At 38.2% G+C, this 22,910-nt stretch overlaps 1 protein-coding gene across 1 annotated transcript; it reads left to right on the top strand.

Annotated features, from left to right (window-relative positions):
* The first annotated feature begins 1,767 nt into the window (after positions 1 to 1,767).
* Positions 1,768 to 17,222, top strand: LOC119909490. Its single transcript, XM_038727736.1, has 5 exons — positions 1,768 to 1,838; positions 16,204 to 16,527; positions 16,670 to 16,939; positions 17,045 to 17,125; positions 17,203 to 17,222. The coding sequence occupies exons 1-5, from the start codon at positions 1,778 to 1,780 to the stop codon at positions 17,220 to 17,222; spliced, it is 756 nt and encodes a 251-aa protein (XP_038583664.1). The 5' UTR covers positions 1,768 to 1,777.
* Positions 17,223 to 22,910: the final 5,688 nt, after the last annotated feature.

Raw genomic sequence — 22,910 nt, 5'->3', positions numbered from 1 at the left:
TTTAACTTTTTTGTTTTGAAACGTGACGTTAAAATTTCGACTACTGCCATGTTTTGTTTTTTGTTAAATATGATCAGTTTAAACCAAAAACGAGACACATTTACAAACTTCTGTTGTATCTATAATAATTTTCACACTAACTCTGAACATAACAGTCATTTTCATGTTTCTGTTTATTTAGCACATTTCTCTCTCTTTATCTTAGTAAGAGCAACAACTGAGCGACAATCATCCTTCACTGTCAGAGTTGGAGATGAAGTCACTTTGCCTTGTGAAAATGTGATAGACGATCAGAAAAAATGTGAATATACTACATGGATCTTCACTGTTTCAATAAACATAGCAGCAGTAGAGCTGTTTGAATTTGGGCAGATTCACAACGATGCCAAAGCTAAATCAGACAGACTGAGTGTTACAGAGAACTGTTCTCTGGTTATAAAGAAGGTCACAGTCGAGGATGTTGGTCGTTACTCCTGCAGACAGTTCACACATAAAGAAGGAAAACAACAAGGTCCAGACTCTCATGTTCATCTGTCTGTTGTTAACAGTGAGTATTTCCATCATAATGTTTTCAGCTCAAACTGTCTTGTTAGAACAATATACTGAAACATTACAATAATTATGATCACAGTGATGAAGTTAACTTTACTCTTGTTGTCTTTCTCTCACAATATCTCCATCTTCACCAGTGACTGAACATCAGGACGCTGATAAGGTGACGTTAAACTGCTCTGTGTTGACAGATGAACACTGTAGTCACACAGTGGAGTGGCTGTATGAGGGTAATAAGAATGATCTCACTGACATGAGGAGATCACAGCATTCCTGTTCAGCCACTGTGACATTTACAACATCTGACTTTAATCAGAAGTCGAAGCATCCTGAGTTGTTTAAATGTAACGTGACTGATGGTTACACTAAAAAAGTGCAGCTGTTTCCCTTCAGCCCTCAGTCCTCAGGTGAGAAACCAGGTGAGGACATGCTGAGCTGTTTAAAATCACTTCAAACTGATGTAGATAATTACAGAAGCTAATTGTTTAGCTTTCAGGTTTTATTATCACATCATTCTTTGTTACATTTTGTTATTATATTCGTTAAGGTGAAGATGCAACAACAACTACAATTAAGTCAACATTAACAACAAGAAATAAATGGACATTAAAAAATGCACTTTGTTAATTTAGATATTAGACAAAAACAGACATCTGATCATCAAACTATATTATATATATAACACTTCTAAGTTCTCTTTTCAGGTTGGTGGTGGCTCATCATTGTGTCTGTGGGTGTTGCAGCTCTCTTAATAATTGGTGTGCTTGTTTTCAGATGGAAAAAAACTAAAGGTGAGATCATCCACAGAGTTTTGATATATCTGGATTTTTATTGTGGAAACTAAACTTTACCCTTTTTTTTATCTTTTCAGGGAACAAAACACAGATATATGGAAACATTGTGAGTTTTAAAATCAAATATTTATACAATTGTAATTTTGTAAATTGTGTTTTTTGTTATTTGCTATTAACTCTGTAGTTCTGTGCCTGAAAAAAAATACTGACTTTGCTGTATATAAAGTAAGTGAGTAAGTACAACACCACAAACAGCCTCTGAAATTCAGTGACAATAAAAGCTAATTTAACACGTAAATTCAACCGCCAACAGAGGAGAGAAAACACAGACTGAAGTCAGTTTGAGGAAGTGACTCCTTCCTAATCACAGGAAGTAGATGCTGTATTACTTTTAAAAAGCAGCACGTTAGAGACTTTGACAGTGAAGCACGATGGTTGAATTCAGATGGATTATAATGTCTTTATTTCTGATGCTGGTGTTTAGGTTTCCAGGTAAGGACACATGAAACACACACTAAAATTAAAACGTTACTAAAGCTCATTAACATTACTAATGGTACTTCATTATGTCAGCTCCTCTTTGACTCAGTGTGAAATCAACCAAGACTTATATTGGTAGCATTTGTTGTGGGACTGTTGTATTGGATTACATTCACAGATGTTCAAGATGTTTCTCCAGTCATCCTTAAAATTCTTCTTCTTTATGTGCACAGATTTGTTGCATTGCTTTGCAAAGTTGTTGCTTGTGTTATATCTTGGCATCAGGAACTAACCTGTATTTTGCAGGGACTGAGCTTAAACTCTGTAGTGACTCAGTCTGGGCCGTCAGTCAGGACATGGTTAGATCACATCCTACAGTCAGTCAGGGCTGGACTGGGACAAAAAATCGGGGTAGCCTACAAGTCATTTTCACAGAAGCGTGGGATTAGCCAACGCAATGCTGACAAAATTAACCTCACCTCAGCCATTAGGACAGTTAGTCAAGTTAAGACAGCATTAAGAAACTATACAATGTCAAATAGTTTATGCTGCGCTGGTTGACAGTGAGTGATCACCAGCAGTAGCCTAGGTGATGATCTCACTTTATGATAGCGTTATGATTATCTTATAATCATTGACCTTAATTGAAGTAATTATCATCATTGTCGCTACTGCATGGCACACACCCTACCCAAGGGTATTTCTTACTGTAAGCTGCTTCTTAGAAAATATTTTACAAATGCTTTCAAAAAGTGACAGGGACAACATCAGTCATTTCAAAAAGTCACGTCCTCAGTGTAAATGACACTATGACCCTACCTCCCTGCTCCCTCCCTGCTACTCCATGCTTACCGCTTCACCTCCACTCTCCTCCTGCTCTGTCCCTCGGCCCTGTCACAGTGTCTTTGTCACTTCACTCTTTCAAGTGCCTGAGCCTGCACTACCTGATGTTGAAGCTGCAGCACAAACATATCGGTTATTTTCGCACATTTGGCAGCTTCCATCTCAAGATATATATAGGCCTATATATTTTCTTTTTTTTTCCTTCAACGCAAGAAACAGAGTAGTAGTAAGAGTAAGAGAGAATAGTAAGAGATGTGATTGGACAGTGTAGAAATTTACCCAATGGCTGTTATATAAATTAAAAATCTTAATTACACCGGCCCCAAAGATGCGCCGGCCTACCAGGCCAGATTACCGCCTACCCCTGCAAACAGTACACAGTTACACTCATGGTTATGTTTGCTTATTGAATTTTTGACTCCTGAATCTTTTTTGCTCCTGCAAGAGAGAAGAGGAAGGAACTATGATGCCAGTAGAGTTTAAACAGAGATTAAATAGGTGTTAGATTGAGTCAGTATGAACTGTTACTGAGCAGCCATTTTGTTTTCTTTGTGCAGGCTGATCCTAAAGACTGTGTTTCCTACGCCTCCATCAGATACAAAAGCAAAGCCCAGGTAAGCTGCCTGATTGTTTGTGGTGGTGATGTTAGTGATTGAAGAATCTATTTTATAATTAAAGTTGATATATATTTATTATGATTCTGATGTCAGTCAGGCAGACAGTCTCTGTGGTCCAAAACTAAAAGCGAGCTTCAAATGAAATGTTCTTCTCTTTCCTTCCAGGTTTGGAGTGATGATGAAGGTGATGAAGTGAAGTACTACAAAGTGGAAGCTCCCTCTTCTTCAGCTGGAGCCATTGCTGATCCCAGCAGCCTCTACGCTAACCTCAGCAGCCTCTATACTAACATCAAGTAACCAAACAATATGGTTACTTATTAAATGCAACATTTAATAAGTAACCTCATTCAAGGAAGCTTGGTGTGTAGAAATCTAACTCTAATTAAAGCTGCAAGCAGCGTTGGGCGGGCCCTCGCACTTGTAGCGCGTCCGCGTGTGAGCCGGCCGAGTTGCACATTCTGGAGCTCTGCCGGTGCGGCTGTGAATTTGTTACGCGGTTCCGACACCGCATGAAGGTGTTATATGTCACTTCCTGTGTCCCCTATGTGGAGCTACATAGCACTTGCCGCTATGAATATAAATCGGTATTGGTGTGTAGATGTCTGCGGGGTGGGACAGTTATCAAGCACGTAAAGTTTATTTCAGATGTGAGCATGTGCACTGAACAATAATGTACCCAAACAATAAAATAAATTCCTTTTATATTTCCCTGCCTTGTTGTTTATGTGTACATACAGAGGAAGAATGTGAGAACAGCACACATTTCATCGTTACTGTGTGTTAGAGCATGGGAGAACAGTGGATACTTTTAATACAGCCCACACCCCTAATACTGTGTAACTATAACAAGTAGAGAACAGAAGAAAAAGATGTTCTTTCTTTACAACTGTCTGCATAGCTTATTCATATTGTGTAATGAATGAAAATAAATAGGCCTACTAGGCTCCTCTCTACTTTGACATTTAAGATTAGCTTGTTTGATCCACCTTCATACACATGTGACATTACTGTACAACTTGAGATAGGTGAGTTGTTTTCTGCTCCAGCCTGCCTAAAAGAAAAGCGTTTTTGGGATTAAATGGACTTTATTAGCTGCTGCAGTGCAGGATGAACTCAGAACAGACCCATTTCTCACCTTATTATTCTAAATCATACAACGAAGAAGAAGAAATGCATAATAAATCCTGGGACAAAATCTGTCCACAAATACTGTACAGCATGTAGTCTGATGAACAAGACTTGTGTTATAGCTGACTTGGGCAGTGAAATGTTAAATTTTTTAAATTCATGTGGTCATAGTTGTCCACAACTCAAATCAGAATATAAGAAGAAATGTTTTATACCACCTCAAGAAGGCTTCCTATCAGAAAGGTAGGAAGGTATTTCAAATGTACAACTGCAGTACTTAAATCTAAGTAAAGTAATTTCCCTGACATTTTTGTGTTACTTTACTTTTAATAGACACATGTAACAGGTTTTATACTTCCTGTGAGTATAATCCAATCAATCTTATTTTCATACTGTATATCCGTTGTGTAATTTGATAAATTGTGTTGTATGTCGTGCTCGCATCTCAGAGAAGACTCTGACTGCAACATGCGTCTTTGTAAAGAGAGAAACGGACAGAAAAAGTCTCTAACTCTGCCTGTCAGCTCGCTCTGCTCCGTTAAAACTGAATTTACCATACAGAATTGAATACGAGTGCACTCCAGATTTAGCTGCAGCCAGCTGACCGTGTGCTTCTCTCTATACCGCAGTTCTGTGTCCATGCATGCAGCAAACTGAAAGCACTGTCTGTCGGAGCGTCTACGTGAAAAGAGAAGGAAGACATTGCTGGTAGTATTGTCTTCAGAGTTGTTAAACACCTCAGCGCACTGAAGGAAGCCATCTGACTGTGTGAGGGGCAAGATCGTTGATGTCTGCAGGCAGAGTAGGAGCTCTCCTGTCTGACTGGTCCACCAATAGCAGAGAAGATGACCCCTTGAGACACAGCCCCTCCTCATTTGCATAATGAGGCAGAAATGCATACAGAAATTTAAAAAGGACAGGCAGAAATAAATGCCATGGGTGAAAATAAATAAGGTAAAAAAATACAAAGGAAGAATAAAACAGACAAAAATATTAAAACACACACATAAATAAATACATTTAAAAAATTAGTAATAAATAAAGTTGAATAAACAAATAAGGTAATTATAACAAAGGTGAATAAGTAAAGGTATTATTATTATATTATATATAATAATACTATTAAAGGCACTATTAAAGGCGTATTAAAGGCACTAATTAAAATATATACATATATGTCTCCTTGTATAATTTAATTACTACCTACATTTATTTATTTACTTTATTTTTTTGTGTATTTAATTGGATGCTTATTTATTTATTGAGCATTTATTTATTTCTGTATTTATTTCTGACTGTGTCAGGATCGGTCCTCCATAGCGGGGTGGGAGAGTTATCAAGCACGTAAAGTTTGGTTCAGATGTGAGCATGTACACTGAAATTACAACAAGCAGAAATTTGAAGTCGGTCGGACTAAATCCCTAGGAGGAGTTCGTTAAAGTACGAAATGTGTAAATCATCCAAAATTTGACGTAAAATTCAAAATGGCCGACTTCCTGTTGATTTTAGGGCAGCGCTCCAAGAGGCTTTTTTGTGCGTCTGGACAAGATACACGTACAGGTGGCGCTATGACTGTGGGTGAATGTCAGCATGTACATGTGTTCAGGGCGGGACTCTCATCCTACATGTACAGTTTGGTGCAGATGTGAGCATATACACTGAAGTTACAACAACTTCCTGTGTCATGGCGAAGACTTGATCTTTGACGCCACGCCACGGACACGCCCATTGACGAAAACTCGCAAATAGCACAACTTTTCATCTTCAATGCCTTTAGAAGGCACAACAGAACTTTGAAGTCGGTCGGACTAAGTCCCTAGGAGGAGTTCGTTAAAGTACGAAGTGTGTAAATCATCCAAAATTTGACGTAAAATTCAAAATGGCCGACTTCCTGTTGACTTTAGGGTATGGGTTCTTGAGGCTTTTTTGTGCGTCTTGATATGATACATGTCCCCAGAAAATGTCATGCATGTAGGTTGAACGTGAACGAGGGGCTAATTTTTTCCAATTTTCTAGGTGGCGCTAGCGAGTCATTTTGCCACGCCCATGCGCGAAACCGATAAAATACGAAATTTTTCACCGGTTCTGACATGTTTGCAAATTTTGGTGAGTTTTCGAGTATGTTACATGTATGATCCGCGTGGTGTCGTTGTGCTCATTAGAAAGACATTGGACAGGAATGAAAGGTGGATGACATTGGAGACTGGTGACTAGCTGGATGAAGAAGTAATGCTAAGTGGGTCTGATGGTAGAGAACAAGATTAATTAATTGATTTTAGGATGTATTACCGGTTTCGTAACTGTATTAAGCAGAGTCATCACTGCATTGTCTGTGCCTCTGGCTCTTTTTGCATGAGTGGATCTAGCATAGCAGACACAGTGGAGTGACTGGCCAGAACTCCCTCCGTGGTTTTACATCCTTTACTGCAATAGGCCAAAAAACAATTGGCTGACTTGCGCCTGACTTGCGCCTGACTTGCGCCTGACTTTTTTTTGGCACAGACCTGATTATTGAGAATTTCCATGAGGGAATGAATCCACCTTGCAAGGTTAAACATTCTTTGTTACCCTCGTTGTCTACCATTTAGGTGAATATTGCTGTTTGTTGAATGTCTTTCATTACCTATGTCTACCATTTTCTGTGTATCATAAATTGTGTTTGGTTTAACACCTTTTGAGTCAGTAGAATTTTTTGTGCTTTGTGTTTGTATTGGTTGCACCTGCTGCCACACTGATTTAAATGTTGCTAACCCTCCTGCACCCAGCTTAGTTTTCTTTATAGACTTAATAAATCCTTTAGTTTGTTGAACTTTTAACCTTTCACTCATTCCATTCACATTGTATCAGCAAACAGATAAATGATGACACACATCCATCCATCCATCCATCCATCCATCTTCATCCGCTTATCCGGGATCGGGTCGCGGAGGGAGCAGCTCCAGCAGGGAACCCCAAACTTCTCTTTCCCGAGCCACATTAACCAGCTCTGACTGGGGGATCCCGAGGCGTTCCCAGGCCAGTGTGGAGATATAATCTCTCCACCTAGTCCTGGGTCTTCCCCGAGGCCTCCTCCCAGCTGGACGTGCCTGGAACACCTCCCTAGGGAGGCGTCCAGGAGGCATCCTTACCAGATGCCCAAACCACCTCAACTGGCTCCTTTCAACGCAAAGGAGCCAGTTGATGACACACAGCTAATAGTTTTTGTTAATTTCTGCACAGACACACTTTAGTTTAGTTTAGTCTTTAGGTAAGTTTAACTGTTGTTGTGTTAATTTCTATTTATTTAAGCAGAGCTGTTAAATACAAGAAGATGTGACTTCATGAGGCTTTTGTTTTCAACTTGGCGGCCGGGTCAGAAACTAGGAAGCTAAACAGTACACTAAAATGTGTTTCAGATAACATTTGAGGTGATATACAGGTAATACACTAACAGAATCTTTATTCATATTTGATCAGTACTGCCTAGTCCTACAGTTTGATCGTGAGCATGAGGCTCTGGGCTGGATGGGCTCATTTGCATAACGTTGTGGGCGTGTTGGGTCGAGTTCAGATATGAAACACTGTCAGTCAACTTGTTGTGGCGTTTTTATCATGCATGCAGATAGCCCAGATGTCTGCGATGTGGCAAATGCTCGAAAAGTTCAAATTTTGGGTTAGGGTTAAGACTTTTATGGGCGCAGCCAAATGGACGAAAAAATAATTAGTATGATACAGAAAACCCTGCCAAGAAATCATTCAATGAAATACTTCACTAGCCACTGCACTAAAGTAGAAGCTAGTAGGTAGCTATCATGTCTGTCAATCATTTTTTATTATGTTCAAAAGCATTGTATGATGAGATCATGGTTATAAACAGATGGAAAAGAAGTGTTGTGGTTTTGGATGTGTAGGTGAGTGAAAAAACTACTGGGTGACTAGTGGGTAGACGAACAAATTAAAAAGGTTTCGGGTGACATCAAATCAATAAACCTATCTCTAACTTCACAGCTATATTGCTGACAAATTACAGGAAAGTAAAAGGGGAGCAGATGCCTGCTTTTCTCCTCTAATGCAACAGTGACAGCCACAGCGGACCAATCACAGGGGAGAGACGACAGAGGTCTATCAAAAATGTGAGGAATCTAGACCACAAGAGTTACCTCATAACATACCCAGCTAACAGCAATGACTGTAATATTATTCATTACTTTATTTAAGAAATTTATACCAGCTCAATCGTTAACCTGGTTTAATTTCTAATGAGTGTTAGGTCTTAAGATGTTGATAGCGTGTGCCACAGAATCTTTAAAAAGCATTAAAAGATGAGATCATGGCTGTAAACAGGAAGAACTTTAATCGTGAAATAGTGGAAAGGAAGTGTATTGTGGTTTTGGTTAGTGGACATGGTGTGCTGATTAATAAACACACATCACAACACACAATAAACACAGTCTACAGAACACAATAGTTGCTACGTTGTTGCAAACATTTGTCTTTACTTACAATCTTCACACATTCAACTTCCTCAGTGCGCTTCTTTTGTTCAGGAGGTCAAACACGTCATCAGAAATGCACGTGGGACAGAAGACAGTGTACACTACTCTAGTTTTTATCTGGTTTGCTTGATGCAGCACTATGTTGGTTTAAAGTAGTATTTGCAGAACTGATCAAAGTGGCTGAAATTTTGTTTTAAAATGCAGAATCAGGTAATTCTTCTTCTTCTCTGCTTATTTTCCAACACTCAGTTTAGTCACTGATCCTATTCCACTGCAGCCGGTTTTTCACACCATGTGCTTTTTCATTACTAGAAAAGCATTAGATCATCTACAGTGGCAACATCTTTGACAGGATTTAGAAGACACTGGTTTTGAACCTGGCAATATTTCCATGATAACGCTGTTATATATAAATCTAAATGTCAGAGTTCTAGCAGATAGTATGTTTAATCCCCCTTATTGTTTTGACTTTCTCTTGAATCACTTTCTCAGGTCATTCACCACTGCCTTTTCATACTGCTACAGTATCACCATATTGTTTTCCTTCACCTGTCTGTTCATGTGTGCTGTTAAACATCAAGTTGCATTATTGCAAACATTTATCTTAACAAACGATCTTCACACCTTCAACTTCTTCCTCTTTTTCTTTTCAGGAGGTGAAACGTGTCATTGTGACAAATACACTGTGAAAGGATAAGAAGAAATTCAAAGAGACGAAAACAGTCTAACAGTCAAAATGAGGAGGTCATCTTAATCACAGGAAGGAGCAGCGTCTCTCTATACTAAAGTGCTATATTAGAAACTCAGACAGCTCTGAGCACGAGAACAAGAGAATCACAATTGTTTAGTTTAAATGGATTATTTCTTAAAGCGGTGATTCAGTTTACAGGTAAGAATACATATATACATATATAAATGAACATTATTGCTAAAGGTGCTTTATTAGCTAAATTTTAACTAAGAAAACTAAATCTGTTGTCTGCTTTCTACATAGTGACTTTAGTGAACTTGGAAACTAAGGATAAAGAAATATTCATCTCGACCTGTGAACACTTTCTTATTTCACTTTATTTTTCATCATTTTCTCAACAGCAGCAGCTGAAACACCTCCCCCCTCCTTCAGTGTCAGAGTTGGAGATGACGTCACTTTGCCTTGTGAAAATGTTAGTCAGCAAGAATGTGTTGATGCTACATGGGCATTCAGGGGTTCAGGAAACACAGCAGCAGTTAAATTTGGTCAGACTATCGTAAACGCCGAAGCTAAATCAGACAGACTTAGTGTTACAGAGAACTGTGACGTTAACCTGCTCTGTGTCGACATCTGGACAATGTGAACACACAGTGAAATGGCTGTATGACGGTAAAGATGTGGATGAAGATAACAAAGACATGGATACATCACACTTCCTAATCACAGGAAGTAGATGCTGTATTACTTTCAGAAGCAGCACGTAAGAGACTTTGACAGTTGGGAGCGTGAGACCAAGAGAGAAGCACGATGGTTGAATTCAGATGGATTATAATGTCTTTATTTCTGATGCTGGTGTTTCGGTTTCCAGGTAAGGATACAATATACACACAATAAATATGTAACACTTACTGTACTGCAATAACAATACTATCCATCCATCCATCATCAACCGCTTATCCTGTGTACAGGGTCGCGGGGATAACAATACTAATGTTTCTTTAATATATATTCTTCTTTTAACTTTTTTGTTTTGAAACGTGACGTTAAAATTTAGACTACTGCCATGTTTTGTTTTTTGTTAAACATGATGAGTTTAAACCAAAAACGAGACACATTTACAAACTTCTGTTGTATCTATAATAATTTTCACACTAACTCTGAACATAACAGTCATTTTCATGTTTCTGTTTATTTAGCACATTTCCCTCTCTTTATCTTAGTAAGAGCAACAACTGAGCGACAATCATCTTTCACTGTCAGAGTTGGAGATGAAGTCACTTTGCCTTGTGAAAATGTGATAGACGATCAGAAAAAATGTGAATATATTACATGGATCTTCACTGTTTCAATAAACATAGCAGCAGTAGAGCTGATTGAACTTGGGCAGATTCACAACGATGCCAAAGCTAAATCAGACAGACTGAGTGTTACAGAGAACTGTTCTCTGGTTATAAAGAAGGTCACAGTCGAGGATGTTGGTCGTTACTCCTGCAGACAGTTCACACATAAAGAAGGAAAACAACAAGGTCCAGACTCTCATGTTCATCTGTCTGTTGTTAACAGTGAGTATTTCCATCATAATGTTTTCAGCTCAAACTGTCTTGTTAGAACAATATACTGAAACATTACAATAATTATGATCACAGTGATGAAGTTAACTTTACTCTTGTTGTCTTTCTCTCACAATATCTCCATCTTCACCAGTGACTGAACATCAGGACGCTGATAAGGTGACATTAACCTGCTCTGTGTTGACATATGAACACTGTAGTCACACAGTGGAGTGGCTGTATGAGGGTAATAAGAATGATCTCACTGACATGAGGAGATCACAGCATTCCTGTTCAGCCACTGTGACATTTACAACATCTGACTTTAATCAGAAGTCGAAGCATCCTGAGTTGTTTAAATGTAACGTGACTGATGGTTACACTAAAAAAGTGCAGCTGTTTCCCTTCAGCCCTCAGTCCTCAGGTGAGAAACCAGGTGAGAATATGCTGAGCTGTTTAAAATCACTTCAAACTGATGTAAATAATTACACATAAATAACACACACAAATAATTACTAAACTGTTTGTTTAGATTTGAGGTTTTATTTTCACATCATTCTTTGTTTTATTTTTATTTTTTTAATTTTTTTTTTTAAGGTGAATAAATGGACATCAGTGAAAGTAACAGGAGGGACAAACAACACAGCATCTACAAATGACAATAATTGAGTTATATTAGTTTATACTAATGTTAGATACATAGAGACAGTACAGATCACACTAACAAATCTCTGGGCACTATTTATCAAGCTTATCAGAATTACTCATAAGAACACTGCTAAGAACTGACTTAAGAGTAAAAAAATTCTTGTCTCAAAGCTGTGCTTAGAAGTTAGCTATCAAGCATCGTAGTCCGATTTTGAGTGAAGTGTAGGACTAAATGTTAAGTCTTTTTGCTGATTTACGACAATTTGCTGTGCCGCAAATAGGATTTTGGATGACGATGTCACCAAGGACCAATCACTAAATAGAATTTCCTTCCTTAAGAATATTCTCAGATAAATTCACATTGAATGGTGAAATTCCTAAGAGGAGTTTCAACAATAAAGACTTTTCAAGATAATACATTATGATATAGGCCTACACATTAATAAATAAAAGTTAAAAAAGGTTTATCTTTATATGAGAGCCATTAAATGCGCTCCTGTATTGCCGACTATATGAACTGTGTTTCTGTCGGATTACGGGGTGTTGTTGGGAAGTTGATGAAACGCGTGACAGTGTGTGAAGCTGTAAGTGCTAAAATTGTTTCCATAACTATTCGGCTTATTGATGGTTTTGATGGCCCTAAATCATCGGCATTGCAGCATTTGTCCTGCGGCCAAGAAACAAAGTCATCATCTTCTTCACTTTAGCTGAAAACACATTGCTGCATAAAGTCAGTGTTGAGATGACGTTCCTCACAAACCCGCTGACAAAGTTGATGCCTGCTCTATCCAAGCAATACTGTATGTATTATTAACTGCATCATCAAATAATTTAGAAACATTCTTCCTCTCCTGAGAGATTTGCACCTGTCTCTGTCTCCTCAATGCCATCACAAGCCCCTACTGGCAACTCCTAACGGCTTGAGAGACCTCTAGAGCTGTCTTAAATAACTGGGAGAGGATCGAGGTGCACGTCAGGCTACGCCGTAGGGTAGGGGGCTACGATGAGGCTACACCGTCGATTCGATGCAGGAGTATAAATTGCACTTAAGAGTGATTCTTAGCTTTAAGAAATTTGATTAATTGTTTTTTATTCTTAAGATTGAGTAGAAGTAGAAGTACATTTCAGCACTCAAGTACAAAATGGCACTTTGAGAATCTTAACAAATACAGGCACTGATCATCAAAACATATCTGACTATATTTAACACTTCTAAGTTCTCATTTCAGGTTGGTGGCGGTTCATCATTGTGTCTTTGGGTTTATCAGTACTCCTAATAACTGTTGTTGCAGTCAATATATGGGCAAGAGCTAAAGGTGAGAGCATCCACAGATGAAACTTTTAAAAACAAGAATTTAAAAACAACCTGCATTTTCACTGCGGAAACTAAACTCAGCTCTTTTTTGTCTTTTCAGGGAACAGAACACAGATAGATGAAAACATGGTGAGTTTGAAACTAAATAATCAAATCTGAGCTCAGGTTCTGCTGACTCAACTGTGAACTGGGTTCAGTTTATAAAGATCAACTGTCAGCTATGAGGAAAATGTGGGGCATTCTGGGGGCTTTTGGACACTATATGCACATTAGGGAGCGAATCTTAAAATTTAATTCATGCTAAATGTGGATTAGAGGAATCCTGAGAGTCAGAGAAGTGGGACTGTAATTTGAAAAGATGAACGTTTGAGTCTCTGAACTGGCTTTGAGAGTGTTTGTTAGGAAAGTGAATGAGTTATGCTCTCATCTGTTCCAATGACTATACTCTGTTTCCCTTGAGCAAGGCACTAAGCTCCACTTTCTCTGGAGCTGATCTGTGTTTGAACACGTACAGTATTTGCTTTTTGTGTTGTTTTCTTTCACAGAAGTGTAATGATGAAGATGAAGTTGAAGATGATGGTACGGTGAATGAAAACACTGGTGACCCAGCTGGATTTTAACTTCATCTAACATGATAGTTAACTTATTATATTAATATTTTTTTCTTATTTAACTTAAATAATGCTTTCACATACCCATACAAATTTATTCTACTGTCCATACTGTATATATCTGATCTGTGTTCATATCATACCATAAGCTGTTTATTTAATGTTAGCATTACTTGTACCTACACCTGCACTATGTATTTTATATTTACACCTGCACTGCCTACTGTAACTGCTACACACTGTTTGTTCAAGTTTTTTTTAGATCTCAGGGTTTTCATATCTACACCTTCTGTATTGTCTATATGTATTATCATATGTAGCTGTGAGTTTAACATTTACAGGTTCTTTTTTAAGTTGCCGCAGACATTCATTTTAAACATATCAAACAATGTGTTTGGCTTTAATGAGTCTTAATGGAATCTGCAACAATATTTACATTGTGAAGGCTGACAATTAATATCATTTGCAAATTAAAATAAATTCAATATTCAACCTTACAGTGTGTTTTATAGTTCTCTATCTCTCAAACACACACACACACACACACACCACACCACTAACATCTGCCTCTGCTCAGCTGACCACTACTTGTTTTCTCACCTTTCGAGGAAACCTTCCTCTATTGGGTCCAACACCTCTGTTTGCACTGTGCTCTAACATTTGTCTAAATAACATGTAAATGTATCTAAGATGATGCAGGAATGATCTAAAGTGCAGCAGCTCATGCTGCGTTCAGAAGTGTTGATGCACATGACCTCTTACTGTAGCTGTAAAATAACATCATTAAAGGGCAAAAGCCTCATCTCTGCAGCATGCAGAGCATGAAAACCCTAAAGTGATGTCAATTAGACTAAAACAGAAACTCTTTTAGTTTTTAGTTTGCTAAAATGTCCTTATTACAAACCATTTCTAAACAGCAAGAATTGACCTGCTACTACATATGTTCAAAAGCAGGACTGTGGGGACTTTTTCCACCTGCAGGTAATTAAAGACAGTTCAGTTAGATTGTCATCAATTTGTTTTCTATTTGTACTTCTGATGTTTATCTGGTTATTATTAGAGGGTAACACCTCCAGAGCTCTGCTGCTGTTGTTAACCACATTCTCATCAAAACACTTCCCCTTCAGCTCTCAGGTAAAAAATAAGTGCAAAGATACAATGAGGAGCCAGCAGAACTCTTCAATATCATCTTATCTGTTTTCTTCACCATTCTAACGGGAGAGGAGTTTGACTCTTCATCTGAGTGTTCATGTGTGCTGTCAAACATCACCATGGATCTAGTCTGTTTCCAATAAACACTATCTGAAGAAAACAATTTGGATTATTACAAACATTTATTTAATTTAACTGTCTTCACAAATTTACCTTTCTCTGTTTTGTTTCTGATCAACAAACACACTGTCTGCTAAATTTAATGTAATTTAATCTTGAATCTAAATGTATTTTCTGCAACAAAATGTAGCTGTGACTTTAAGTATTACTGTTTTTTTTCTTTTTAAGCTGCAGCAGTTTTGCATCACTTTTGTCCCTCATTTTAATTGACTTTAATTTAAACATATCAAACAGTGTGGTTGGCTTATCTGAAGTAAACAAGTTGTATTATGGCAAACATTTTTTTAAAATGAACAATCTTTACACCTTAAGCTTCCTCTGTTCTGTTGCTGATCAACACCATAAGAAAGTCAGTGAAATGCATCAAATATAAAAGTTAAAGGTTTTTCATTCTTTGTTATCCACAAGAAATTCAGAGAGAATAAAAGCTAATATCACACCTACATTCAACAGCCAACAGAGGAGAGAAAACATAGACTGAAGTCAGTTTGAGGAAGTGACTCCATCCTAATCACAGGAAGTAGATGCTGTATTACTTTCAGAAGCAGCACGTTAGAGACTTTGACAGTTGAGAGCGTGAGACCAAGAGAGAAGCACGATGGTTGAATTCAGATGGATTATAATGTCTTTATTTCTGATGCTGGTGTTTCGGTTTCCAGGTAAGGACACATGAAACACACATTAAATAATTAAACATTATTAAATTTCAATATTTTTTCTAATTGTACTTTATTAATTATTTTAAATGAACTGCAGAATGGTCTGGGTGTATATGTGAGTAGTAATTAACCTTTGTATATAAATAACTTTATATTGTTTAATTTAATTTAATAAATTTTATATTTTACCATATTGCATTACACATTTAATTTTCTGTTAATTTGTGTTTGTGTAGCATTAATGAACTACAAACTTTGTATAATGACAAAAAACATAACAATCTAAAGTAAACTAATAAGTAAACTAGGTGCCAATAAAATGTACACACTGAACCTTTAAGTATTATTCCTTTAACTGAGAAAGCCAAGTTTTGTATGCAACATGAGTTTTGTGAACATGTTTTGTGAATATTTACATAATATATTGTAATATTTACATCAGCTGTATCTAAAATTATGTTCATACTAAGTGAATATAACAGTTTTATTTTTCTCTCTTTCTCAACAGCAGCAACTGGACAACAGTCTTTCATAATCAGAGTTGAAGATGAAGTCACTCTGTCTTGTAAAAATGTGATAGATGATAAGGGTAAGTGTGACAGTACTACATGGATCTTCACTGATTCAAGAACGAAACAAACGGTACTGCTGTTTGAACAAGGGCAGATTCTCAACGATGCCAAAGCTAAATCAGACAGACGTGTTACAGAGAAATGTTCTCTGGTTATAAAGAAGGTCACAGTCGAGGATGTTGGTCTTTACACCTGCAGACAGTTCAGATCAGGACAACAACAAGGTGAAGACTCTGCGGTTCATCTGTCTGTTATTAACAGTGAGTATTTACATCATAATGTTTTCAGCTCAAACTGTCTTGTTAGAACAATATACTGAAACATTACAATAATTATGATCACAGTGATGAAGTTAACTTTACTCTTGTTGTCTTTCTCTCACAATATCTCCATCTTCACCAGTGACTGAACATCAGGACGCTGATAAGGTGACGTTAACCTGCTCTGTGTTGATATATGAACACTGTAGTCACACAGTGGAGTGGCTGTATGAGGGTAATAAGAATGATTTGACAGACATGAAGAGATCACAGCATTCCTGTTCAGCCACTGTGACATTTACAACATCTGACTTTAATCAGAAGTCGAAGCATCCTGAGTTGTTTAAATGTAACGTGACTGATAGTTACACTAAAAAAGCGCAGCTGTTTCCCTTCAGCCCTCAGTCCTCAGGTGAGAAACCAGGTGAGATTTAAAGTTTTGAGATGACATCATTTGTAAACATGAGGTATTTTCTCATTTTACAGTTTGTTGGATTTTGTTTTTTTAATCTGTCAGATGGGGATGCAACAACAACAAGATCAATATTGACAGCAGCACAAACAACAACAACAATGGGATCAACAACAAAACAAGAAGGTGAGAAACAAAGAAGCTTACTGATCCAACATAAAACAAATTTAAGAGTTGTAAACATAATTTATACACAAATGCAGGTGAGGTGGTTAAAATGTAGATGCTTGTATGTTTTGATGACGTGGGCAAACTCTCATATATTTAATGACCATTTATGTTTATTTTCCCATTCTCTGAGCTCCACACACACTACAAAACATTTGAACTGCTGTGTTTACAAGTGAGGATGTAGAAATTCTTTTCAAAAGATTTAAGTGAAGAAAACTTCATCAGCAGGGACAAACAACAATGAACAAACAAAACCAAAAGGTAGTGACTGAACAGAACAGAAATACATTTAAAGTTAGAAAACACACTTAGTTTATTCAGATATTAGAGATGTAGAGAAATGCAAGAACACTCTACAAACTATCTGATCATCAAAACACGTATTTAACACTTCTAAGGTCTATTTTCAGATTTGTTGCGGTTCATCATTGTGCCTGTGGGTTTATCAGGACTCATAATAACTGTTGTTTCAGTCAACATATGGAGAAGAACTGAAGGTGAGGGCATCCACAGATGAAACATTCATAAACCAGAAGTTAAAATAAACACTGTGGAAACTAAACTAGACCCATTTTTGTCTTTTCAGGGAACAAAACACAGATGGATGGAAACATGGTGAGTTTGAAACTGATTCATCAAATGTGTGTTCACGTTCTGCTGACTCAACTGTAAACTGTGTTCAGTTTGAAAACATCTACCGTCAGCTAGGAGAAAATGTGGGACGTTCTAATGAATCTCATGTGTTGTTGTGTTTCACAGGAGCATAATGATGAAGATGAAGATGATGGTACGGTGAACTATGAAAATGTTGGAGAGCCTTCTGTCTCAGTCAGACTTCACTGATCAACAACTTCTGTTTACATGTGATAGACAAACAACAGAATCATGAGATCATTTTAAGATTTTGGATGACTGAAAGTGTTTTTATTTATCAGTGTGACAAATGTGTTTTTGTTCCAAGTTATTTCTATGTCAGTCTGCGCTGGACAAAGATACTCAAGTCTTTGATCTCATATTAACATCAGGTTTTCTAAAATGTCTTTAACTTTCTCAGTTGTGAAATGTTTCTCATCTGCAGTCAGTTCAGAAGACAGCAGCTGGATCTGAACTTTATTTAAAAGGAAAGATAACTTATTATTCATGCATTTCTTATTTAATGTCTTTAAATAATGCTCTCACATACCCATACACATTTATACTGCTGTCTGTACTGTATATATCTGATCTGTATTCATATCATACCTTCAGCTGTTGATTCTGTATTTAATGTCATAATGTTAACCTTGTACTTACTTTATATATCTTAGCATATTCATATCAACCCCCAGGGGCGTTGCCAAACATAATACTCTACTGGGGCACGGGCCCTCCCATCCCTCATACATTTTTGGAAGTGTATGAAATGTGTTAATACGGGAAGCTGGTGAAGCGCATATTAACACATTTCATACACTTTCCAAAGGTATTTCATCCAGATTTTGTGCATGGGTTCAATTTTAATATTTTAATGTCTCTGTAATAAGCCTGAATGGAATAAACCTCCTCTAGAAAAATCTTATGTTGGTTTGAATTTGACCTCTGCACACACATACTTCTGGCTGTACTGGCTGATGATCAAGCATCTACTCTAATAACAAACTTTAGCATATCCCCTGTAAATTATAGATAGCAATACTTGCTAGATATAAATGTTATCGGCTGCATCAGGCCCATTCAAACTGGCTCCCACAGGTTTCCTTTAATACTCTTTCAAATGTATAATACTACTTTGACTTGACTGAACACATGATTTTTATTATTTACTAAGAGATGCATCCATATAGCCCAGTCTGCCCCGCTAATCAACATTTTAATAGTCTGTGTCAATCCATTGCTTTCCATCTTGCATTAGTCCAGAGTTACTACATCTTGGCTGACAGACAGATAATTCTTGTTTTAAAATGATGTGCACCTATGAGGAGTACCATCACATCCATGTGTTGTCTGGATTAGTCCCACTAATGTTGCTGCTGGAATAAGCAAGTTTTTCTTTGTGCACACACATATGGACGCATGGTTATCTTTTCCGAGCTGCAGTTTATAAACACCCGTCGGCCTTTATCAATTGTAATTTCACTCTCACATTGGTCAGACACAAAGGCTGGCAAGCAATCAGAACACAAACAGACCAAGAGATGCGCTGCCCAGCTGGGTTAGCAAAGCCTACAGAGAAGAGAGGTTCACTGCAGCTGAACAATAACCTAACATCACTGTTATTTGCTGACATCAGACTTTGAGAGGAGAGAACACAAGTTTACCTGACTGCTGTTCCTGAAAGTCACTCTCATTGAGTTGTTTTCTCTTCTTGTGCCCAGAAAGATAGTCCCTCTCCATCCTCTTCTTGATGAGATTTCCTCTCATCGTTGTAAACAATCGCTTTGACCTTCGAGTATTTTCTTGCAATGTTTCACAATGTAAACCAGCATAGATAAAACATATTTTGAAATGTAACCAGATGTTGACTGGGGCCCATATGAATACAGAGGCACGTGCCCCAGTAAAAAGGGTTTAGTGACACCTACGCACACACATACGTCTTTGCTCAGCTAACCACTACTTGTTCTCTCACCTCTCTTAATAAACCTTCCCTCTGGTTGAACACCCCTGTTTGCACTGCGCTCAAACGTTTGTCTAAATAACATGTAAATGCATCTAAAATGCCAAGAAAATACACATAAGTGCAGCAGTTCAGGCTGCGTTTAGAAATGTCAATAGTGGATTCACATGACCTCTTACTGTAGCTGTAATATGACATCATTAAAGGACCAAAGTTTCATATCAGCATAAAAACCCTGAAGCGGTGATGTCATCCAGACTTGGATAAACAAAACAGCATGAACTGACCTCCTACTACATGTGTTGAAAAGTGGGATTGTGGGGACTTCTTCTACCTCCAGGCAATTAAAGGAAGTTCAGTCAGGCTCGAATCAGGGTGTTCACTATTTGTGTTTCTGATGTTTACCTGGTCATCATTACAGGGTAACACCTCCAGAGCTCTGCTGCAGCTGTTAACCACATTCTCATCAAAACACTTCTCGTTTAGTTCTCATATAAAAATAGCGGCAAAGATAAAAAGAGGAACCAGCAGACCTTAAACTAGTAAAATATCATCTTTTCTGTGTTGTTCACCAGCTGCTACATTATCACCATATTGCACCATGGACATTAGGAGTCAGATTCTGGTGGGAGAGGAGACTCACCTGTCCTTCACCTGTCTGTTCATGTGACTGTCAAACATCACCATCGATCCTGTTTTTAATAAACACTATAAGATACTAAACTGCATTTCATTGTCTAATTACTTGTTGTGGGGACAGCCCGGCTGACAGTGAGAGACTGGGTTTCTTTTTTCGCTTTATTAGGGCCTGAGCACGAACCGTGCCTCAAAAGCCTCAAGAACCCATATCCTAAACTCAACAGGAAGTCGGCCATTTTGAATTTTACGGCCATTTTTGGATGATTTACACACTCCGTACTTTAACGAACTCCTCCTAGTGATTAAGTCGGATCGGTTTCAACTTTCTGCTGTGCCTTCTAAAGGCATTGACGATGAAAAGTTGTGCTATCTGTGAGTTGTCGTCAATGGGCGTGTCCATGGCGTGGTGTCAAAGATCAACTCTTCTCCATGACACATGAAGTTGTTGTAACATGCTCTCAGTGTACATGCTCACATCTGAACAAAACTTTATGTGCTTGATAACTGTCCCACCCCGAACACATCTACACGCCAATATTAGTTTATATTTATAGCGCCAAGTGCTCTGTAGTGCCACAAAGAGGACACAGGAAGTGACGTAAAACACCTTCATGCAGCGTCCGAAGCGCGTAGCAAATTCACAGCCGCACCGGCAAGTATTTCAACCCCGGTTCTCCACACCATCTTTGCTTGATCATCGTTGCTCCCAACCTGGTGCCAACCGCTCAAGCTCTGGTTAAGAAGCGATCTCTGTTCTCCAGGCCCCGGTTATTCCCTGTGCTAACTCTGTCCCTCTGCTTTCCCTAGCAGATTGACTCACCCTCATCCTCCGTTTTGTCAGCTGGGATCATCCTCCGGTCCTCGCCTCACGGCCTGCTCCTCGGTCCTCCGTGTCCACGTCCCCCGGCGTCCACCTCACCTCCGTCTCCTCTTCCCTAGCCCCCTATGTAAACCCTCAATAAACCTCCTTCCCTCTGAGCGTTGCGTTTGGGTCCGTTCTGTCCTGTCTCACAACATTACTTACTTATTGTACTATATACAATAAATATAAATCTAAGATAATCATGAATCAAAATTTATTTCCTGCTGCAAAATGTAGCTGTGAGTTATAATGGTTCATTTTGAAGGTGCAACTGTTTTGTCCCTCAGTGTACAGATGAATTGATTATGATTGACTTTAATTTAAACATATGGGACTATGTGTTTAACTTTAAGGATTTTCATGTCTTAATGGAATCTGTAACAATCTTTACTTTGTTATGGCTGACAATAATATAATTTGCAAATAAAAAATAATTTACATTTAACTTTACAATGTGTTTTTTGGTTCTGTATCTCACAAACACACACACACACACACACACACACACACAGACACACACACCACAAGCTTGCCTCTGCTCAGCTGACCACTACTTGTTCTCTCACCTCTCGTAGTAAAACTTCCCTCTGGTTGAAAACCTCTGTTTGCACTGCGCTCTAACATTTGTCTAAATAACACATACATGCATCTAAAATTAACTAAGAATTGGTGCAGCAGCTCAGGCTGCATTCAGATGTGTTCAAAAAGCATGACCTCTTACTGTAGCTGCAATGTGACATGTCATTAAAGGGCCAAAGACTCATCTCTGCAGTGTTCAGAGCAGGAAAAACCCTGAAGTGGTGACGTCATCCAGACTAGGATAAAAAAAATCTTTATTTTTAGTTTACTAAAAGGTCCTTATAACAAACCATTTCAAAACATCATGAACTGACCTGCTACTGCATGTGTTCAAAAGTGGGATAATGGGGACTTCTTCTACTTCCAGGATATTTAAAGACAGTTCAGTCAGACTCTCATCAGTGCATTCACTGGTCATCGTTAGGGGGTAACACCTCCAGAGTTCTGCTGCAGCTGTTAACCACATCCTCATCAAAACACTTCTTCAGTTCTCAGATAAAAATAACTGCAAAGATTAAATGAGGAACCAGCAAATCTTAGATAAGTAAAATATCATCTTATCTGTGTTCTGGAGAAACTAACTGCACCCAACAAATGCCTGGCAGTACACAACTGAACCAAATGCTAATTGACAGGACCCACCCAGAATGGTTAACCCAAGGACGGACAGTCTTGATCACAAAGGATCCCCTGAAGGGAACTATCCCATCCAACTACCAGCCAATAACCTAAGTTCCTGTCAGGCAGGGAATTGGCAGTAATACCAGAGGAGCAAAGCTACGGGTTGATAGTCACTCGAGACTGCAAAACCAGTCAGACCAACCTGTGCACTGTATGGATTGACAACAAGAAAGCCTATGACTCAATCAATCGCTCAATCAGTCAATCGCACAAGTGATGCACCACAAGATCGTGAGAGAATCGTCACAATTCACCACATGCGTGCCAAACAGAGGCCAGCAAAACAAAGCTTTATATTTTCCAATTTTCATGCTTTATTTCATCACTAAATCCACTTCTGAGACATTTTGAGGGGAGAAATCAACTGTGTAGATTTCAAATAT

The sequence above is a fragment of the Micropterus salmoides genome, unplaced genomic scaffold (genome assembly GCF_014851395.1).
Source record: "Micropterus salmoides isolate LMB-PRFRI ecotype aquatic unplaced genomic scaffold, ASM1485139v1 Ms_hic_scaffold_18, whole genome shotgun sequence".
Taxonomy (NCBI): domain Eukaryota; kingdom Metazoa; phylum Chordata; class Actinopteri; order Centrarchiformes; family Centrarchidae; genus Micropterus; species Micropterus salmoides.
The sequence above is the reverse complement of the archived record's forward strand: the minus strand, read 5'-3'. Positions and strand labels throughout refer to the sequence as shown.

What these genes read in the sequence shown, in the direction of transcription:
- LOC119909490 (XM_038727736.1), top strand. Translation starts at nt 1,778, where the DNA reads ATGGTTGAATTCAGATGGATTATAATGTCTTTATTTCTGATGCTGGTG. An exon ending in TCATCTGTCTGTTATTAACA is followed by an intron (nt 16,528 to 16,669) that starts GTGAGTATTTAC and finishes CATCTTCACCAG; the next exon opens with TGACTGAACATCAGGACGCT. An exon ending in ATCAACAACAAAACAAGAAG is followed by an intron (nt 17,126 to 17,202) that starts GTGAGAAACAAA and finishes ACACAAATGCAG; the next exon opens with GTGAGGTGGTTAAAATGTAG.